The 6,601-nt window shown below is 52.8% G+C and overlaps 2 protein-coding genes across 3 annotated transcripts in view; both read right to left on the reverse strand.

Moving 5' to 3' along the window:
* The window catches only part of Amdhd2 (amidohydrolase domain containing 2), a 54,315-nt gene extending 53,028 nt beyond the window's left edge, over positions 1-1,287 (reverse strand). The window contains exons 1-3 of one of the 2 annotated variants that reach the window (XM_033758685.1): positions 1,117-1,287; positions 902-1,038; positions 684-823 (exon numbers count right to left, since the gene is read on the reverse strand). In XM_033758685.1, the coding sequence (XP_033614576.1) occupies positions 684-823; positions 902-1,038; positions 1,117-1,202 (363 nt within the window). In that variant the 5' untranslated portion in view covers positions 1,203-1,287. The remainder of the gene's footprint in view (positions 1-683; positions 824-901; positions 1,039-1,116) is intronic. The other variant, XM_010603540.3, reaches the window with a different exon arrangement.
* Positions 1,288-1,441: 154 nt separating this feature from the next.
* The window catches only part of Atp6v0c (ATPase H+ transporting V0 subunit c), a 6,130-nt gene continuing 970 nt past the window's right edge, over positions 1,442-6,601 (reverse strand). The window contains exons 2-3 of the mRNA XM_010603536.3: positions 2,269-2,452; positions 1,442-2,187 (exon numbers count right to left, since the gene is read on the reverse strand). Coding sequence (XP_010601838.1) covers positions 1,983-2,187; positions 2,269-2,452 — 389 coding nt within the window. The 3' untranslated portion in view covers positions 1,442-1,982. The remainder of the gene's footprint in view (positions 2,188-2,268; positions 2,453-6,601) is intronic.

A 6,601-nucleotide genomic window follows, 5' to 3' on the forward strand; every position in this document is an offset into this window, starting at 1 on the left:
TTTTTTTTTTTTTTTTTTTTTTTTTTTTTTTTTTTTTTTTTGGTGGTACCAGGGATCAAACTCTGGACCTTGCACTTGTGAGGCAGGCGGCAGAACCATTGAGCCAAATCCCCAGCCCAGAATATCCCATTTTTAAGAAAGAGTTTAAGTATTATGAAAGATGCATGATGTACGCAATTTACATTAAAATGATTCTGTAAAAGACAACATACACAGAAAATAAGCTTAAGTTAAAACTAGAAGGAAAACGAGACAAGAATAAGAATTCTTTCTAATCAAGAAGAGAGAAAGAGGGTAGGGATTCAGGAGAGAGTAGCGTAGAAACTGGGGGAGAATGTCTTTGTAGGAGGTGTGTTGAAGTGAGTTATACATCTGGTTCGAGAGGAAGAGCCTCACCAGAGACAATGATTATGGCAATCAAGAGTCCCCGTGGACCCTGGTCCAGGAAGCCAGGAGGGCCTGTGGCAGATGGGCATGCTGAGAGGCAAGTGTGTAGCCACCTGCAAAGGCACCAAAGAGATCAGGCAGAAGGAAAACTGATGGAGAAAGGCCACCCTGGAGGGAGGGAAGGCAAGATCCAGAACCAAGTATACCAGGGTGTGCTGTGAGGGAAAGAGCATCAAAGTTAAGGGGCTGGTTGCACCTGGGGCCCTCTCTGCCTGAGGACAGGAGCCTAACCTCACCTTGTGATAAACTTCTGATGGGGAAGTAACCAGAGTGGGGCAGAAGGAGGTGACACCGTGAGACAGGATCCTCTGGGCCACCAGGGCGACACCTGAACCGACGTCCTCCGTGGCCCTTGAGAAGTCAACACCAAATCCACCTGTGGCCACAGAAAAGGGGTCGCACAGCGCTCACAGCTCTTTCCCTGGGTGCCCTGCCCTCTACCTCCGGGCCGCACCGTTCATCTGCACGTCGATGAAGCCCGGGGCCAAGATGCAGCCTCCGCAGTCCCGCTGCTCATCCGCCACGCGCCGCTCCTCAAAGAACAGCTTTTCAGGGTCCAGGACACGACCCCCACGCACCCACAAGTCCTCCCTGCAGGGCGAACGGAGCGGCAGGCGCTCAGCAAGCCTGCCTGACCCCCGACCCGCACCCCGCCCCACGACCCCGCACCTGAGCAGCGTGCCACCGCGCAGGATGCGGCAGTTGGTAAACTGGAGCACCGGTGCCCGCTCTGCACCCTGCCCACCACGCATCATGAGCCGCCCAAGCCGGCAACGCCAGATCCAAGGCGTTCAGGAACCAGCCCAGCACCACGTGACCATCAGCTGACGGAGGCACCATGTGATCGCCACGCTGATTCTATCACGTGATCACTGGCACCACGTGACCAATGGCGCCGAGAGCAGAGCTGTGCCGCAGCTACAAGGCTGGCCCGTCTGCCTGGCCTACCCCGCCCCGCCCCACCCCGCCCTGCCAAGCACTAGGACACACAGGCTCTGGTCACATCCAAGAACTTTATTGGACACAGCATGGCGCCAGGGCCTGGCGGGGCTGGCACTCTGCCCTCCAAGCTCCGCAGTCTGAAGGCGGAGGGAAGGTGGGTCCATCCTTGGTCTCAGCGCTGGGAATCCCAAGGTAACATTCTACCTAAAGGTTACTATATAGATAGACAGAGCTGCTCCACAGAAGTATGAACAGGTCAAATCTTTATAAATAAAACATCCAGTGAAGAGAAAAAGGACAACTCTAATTCATCCTTATACACAGAGCACTCTAGGATGATGGGGTCGGGGAAGGCAGAGCCGGCATCCTCACTGGTCTGGGGTCTGGATGGGTGAGTGGGCCCAGATGTCCACAGCATGGGGCACGGGGCGGAGGGGCAGGCGGGGCAACAGACGATGGGCACTAAGACACTGCGCATTTACAAGACCAACTACAGAGGGGGCGGTGGCCCATGGGTGTGTGTCAGGCTGTTCGTTCTGGAATGAGGGGGTGTTCTTAACATAATATTCTGTGGCTGGTAGGCTCGAGATGGGCTACTTTGTGGAGAGGATGAGAGCCACAATGAGACCGTAGAGGCCGAGCACCTCAGCGAAGATGAGGATCAGGATCATGCCCACAAACAGTCGGGGCTGCTGGGCAGCACCTCGCACACCGGCATCCCCTACAATGCCAATGGCAAAGCCAGCTGCCAGGCCACTGAGGCCCACACTCAGGCCTGCACCCAGCTGGAGGAAACTCCTGGGGAAGAGAAGAGACACAGGGCTATTAGCAGCCTGCCTGCCAGGGAAGACAGCACCCAGAAGGGCATGCCATGCTCACCTGTAGAGAGTGATGTTTTCATTCAGGGAGTTGGCGATGAGGACTGCCACCACCAGGCCGTAGATGGCGATGATGCCAGCCATAACCACTGGGATGATGGACTTCATGATCCCCTCTGGCCGCATGACAGACATGGCTGCGATACCAGTGCCACTCTTGGCTGTGCCATAGGCAGCACCCAGAGCTGTGGGAGGGAGGTGAAGTCAGCCCAGAATAGCACTGACTACTCAGACAGGACCCTGGGGGATCTTTGGCACAGCTGTGGGGGATCCCCAAGTTACCACACACGAAGAAGGCGGCACCCAGAGCCCTGCAGAAGGAACAGCCACAGCTGCAGTCATTTCTCCAGTCCTTTCACTGTACCCCTACATTCCATACTCCCTCCTGAGGTGTCCTTTGTTATCTGGGGCTCCTGTTCTGCTATGAAACTCAACCCTGCTCCCTAGGACTCCCCCTGCCTGCTGCCTGTGACATCATGCAGGCCACTCATACAGGACTAGGCCACTGGGACCCCAAAAGTCTTGCTTGAGATTCTAGGCACTTTCTGTCCCACCTGAAGTCTCTAGGACTTCTAGTCAGCAAAGGCCTGGAAAAGCATGAGTGTACCCAGCAGCCAATCTCTGTCTGCTGCCGAGACAAGCTGAATTGCCACTGCAGGTGGGGTACAGGCCCTGCCAGGGTCAGGAGCAGCTAATCTGGCAATTCTTGTTCTCCAGGCCAGAGTTTCCAGATTCAACACCCAGCCCACCCAACTTCCTCTACAACCAGTCCTAAAATGGCTGCCTGTAGGAGGGCTGCACTTTGTTATAAAGGGCAGCTCTCTATACCCTCAGCCATATAGCAGGGCCCTGAAACCTTGACCGATTAGTGGATCCTCCCTAAATAACCAAGGAGGGTACCAATGAGAAGACCGGGAATAAGGAAGATGAGATGACCTGACCCAATCATGAGGCCTTAGGAAACCTCTCAGAGGTGACCCCTGCTTGCAGTGTGGTCTTCAGGACTCCTACTGGGTGACAATTAGGGGAGGATGGACTCTACAGTATCCTGTCTCCTTGGGAACTGTCCCCTCAAATCCTCACGGGATGCTGCCTTTTAAAAAGCTCTTGATTCCCCTCTCCTGGTCTCACCCTCAGTTCCTTTAGGTGCATCTCTTCTGGGTTTTGGTTTTTTTGAGACAGGGTCCTGCAATGTAGTTCAGGCTGACCTTGAACTATGTAGCCTATGCTGGCCTCAAACTCATGACAATCCTGCTGCCTCAGCCTCCCAAGTGCTGGGATTACAAGCATGCACCACCACACCCAACTGTGCGGTTCTGATTTCTGCCACCTGCCTTTCAGGATCAGTACCTTACTGAGCCATGTGAATAGGTTACACTGCAGTCCCTTCCCTGTCTGTCCAGAGCACCCATACCATGGTCACTTTGGGGAAAGCAGTAACTGGCCTGACCCACAAAAGACAGCAGGTCAGAGGTGGAAGGGACTTGGGTCACTCCCAGCTGTTCCTCTGCTGAGTATCTCTCTGAGCCAAAAATATGCCACTTCTATGCCCAGCACTGAGCAGAGATGAGGTCAGAGGGGCTCTGCCTTCCCAGAATTCAAAGCCCAGCAAGAAGACAGGACAGCAACCCAACACAGTAATATTTCCAGGCAGTGAAAGGGCCTAGGAAAGAATCACAGAACAGGTGGCACTGACTTGGGGGTGGTGAGCAGGAGACACAGAAAGACAGGGCAGAGAGCAAGGATCCTGGACAGCATATCAGACACTCCCAAAGACCAGAAGAAACAGGGAAGAAGAAAGAAACAGGGGCTGTGGCAGAAGGCCATCGTGCCGCCTCCTCAGCACCAAGGTGCCCCAATACTGCCAGGCCCAAACTCCCAGCATCTGGGCTTGAGAGGTCATTCCTGGAACTCTACTGGTTATGGTGCAATTCTGGGTTCCCTCTGCAGGCCCAGCTCTATGTCAGGCTGGATCATGTATTTTTAAGAAGCCAGGACCCCAGAACTCACACTCCTGTCGTAGGCTGACTCCTGGCATGGGGGAAGGGGGGGGACTTAAAACCCAGAAAGCTGGGCTAGGGAATTGGCTCAGTGGTTCTGCCGCCTACCTTGCAAGCGCAAGGACCCAAGTTCAATCCCAGGTACCAAAAAAAAAAAAAAGAGAGACTCACACAGAACACTTGGCACCCCAGGTAGTAAGATTCTGAAAGAGGCAGGTAGAAGGCTGGGCCCTTCCTCAGAAGGCAGCATGGAGCTCATGTGCTTAGGGAGTGGGCAGGGCAACATGAAGACTGAATGTAAAAAACTGTGCTGACCACCTGTAGCCAGAGCAAAGGAGATAAAACCAGACCTGGGAAGCAGAGGGGCCCAGGGAACCAATAGGACTACAGAAGACAGAACTGCCAACAATGCCAGTCAGCGGAGCAGAGAGCAGAGTCAGGAGGCAGTTCCGGGAACACAAGCACCAAAGCTGGGAGGAAGTCACAGAAAATACGGAAAAGGAGCAACTAACAGCTTCATGGAAGACATGATGAAGAAAGAATCAACAGGATATTTGTCATGAGAAAAGAGGAAACTAGAATGTGAGATGGGAGTCTAAGGTGCCCGAAATATGTGTGTGAACATCATTTGGCTTAAAGATTAGCAAGTGTGAACTGGGTCAAAAACCTAATTTGGAATAAGTTCAGCAGCAACAACCAGAGGCCATTAAAGACAGAGAGGCTTGTTCTGGTAACAAAGATGAAGACATGTCTTTAGGAAAAAAGGCACAATTTAGTGGGCAGAAATGAAGTCAGAAGGTGATTCCACGGGCCAAGCCAGAGGTCAGCAACAAGGCTGTGTTTAAGCTGCATGTCCAGAGCAGGAGTGGAATTCAGAGTACACAGACAGATGCTGCACAAAGGCCAAAAGGTGTGGGTAGGCTTCAATTCGCAGGAGCCAGGCCCATGCAGGAAAGGTCTAGGCCAGCAAGACCCTGTTCTTGGTGTGCAGACACCTGCTTACCAGGCTCAGAAAGCACATGCAATTTTGTTTTTGTTTTTTTTTTTTCAGCACTGGGGATTGAACCCACTTGGCATTCTACCTCTGAGCTACATCCCCAACCTATTTTATTTTCTGAGACAAGATCTTGGTAATTTGACCAGGCTGGCCTCCAACTTTCCATCTTTCTGCCTCAGCCTCCCAAGTAGCTGGGATTACGGTAGCATGCCATGGTGCCTAGCCATATGGAAGTTCTTGATGGAGAGGGGACAGGGAGCTGAGTGCAGAGAAAGGGCTGCAGGATGCACCCTGACAGCCACAATGCAAGTTTTATGTGGGCAGGGATCTCGGTTAACTTATGTCCCCAATACCTGCCACATAACAACTACTCAATCAAGATTTGTTAAATGGAAGCTGTCCGTCACAGAAATCACCCAAGTGGGCATATTCCAAACTTCTGGAGGCATTCTGTGGGAAAACAGCAAAAAAAACAAAACAAAACAAAATGGGTGCATGACAACTTGTTTGGAGAAGCCCAAGGGAAGTGGGAAGAGCAGGTGTGGCGAAGGAAGGAGAAGTTTACACCACATCTCCCACCACAAATAACCCCTTACTCAAAGGGAATGGGGAAGGGCAGGGCTCACTCAGCAGCTTGTGACTAACAGACAGGCCTAGGCAGAGGAAGGCCCCCAAAAGAGCAGGGCCTCTAAGACCCCACCCCACAGGTATTTACAGTCAGCAGAGATTGTTTAGACTTCAAACCCTCCACATACCTACCTACATTGGGAGCTTCCCCAGTCCACCAGGTAGGGTAGGGCAGGGCGGGGCCACTTAAGCAAAAAACCAGACCTACCCAAGGAAGCCCAGGCCAGGCCAGACCAGTACACAGGACTTACCTCCCACATTCCTGGGTCTGGCTCAAACTACTTTCAATAAATTTGACACTCTGGGACTTCTGTTACCCAACCTCAAAAGCGGGTGCCACCAAGAACCCTCTTTGGTCCCTTCTCCACCCCAGAACAGCCCCTCCCGATTCTAGTCCCCTAAAGAAAAGGAAGGTCATTCATTCACTCAGTTCATTCATTAAGGTCAGAATTGGACTCTCCCAAAAACCCAATCCTACAAACGCAGACACCTCATACTCCCCTCCCTCCCACTTAAAAGCAGAGACCCTCAGCAAAGGTCCACGTCAAGTGCTGTCTCCCAGACACTACCCCACCCCACGGCAGCCTCGTGATTTCCATAAGCTCTCATTGCCGCCCTTGGGTTCCTGCGGGCTCTGAGAACCCACCCTTCAGCCCAGCTTTCCCAACCAGCCCACAAAGCTGACTGGACTATTGGGCAACTGCGACAAG

This window comes from Fukomys damarensis, unplaced genomic scaffold (assembly GCF_012274545.1).
Source record: "Fukomys damarensis isolate Sample0158 unplaced genomic scaffold, DMR_v1.0_HiC HiC_scaffold_34, whole genome shotgun sequence".
Lineage (NCBI taxonomy): Eukaryota > Metazoa > Chordata > Mammalia > Rodentia > Bathyergidae > Fukomys > Fukomys damarensis.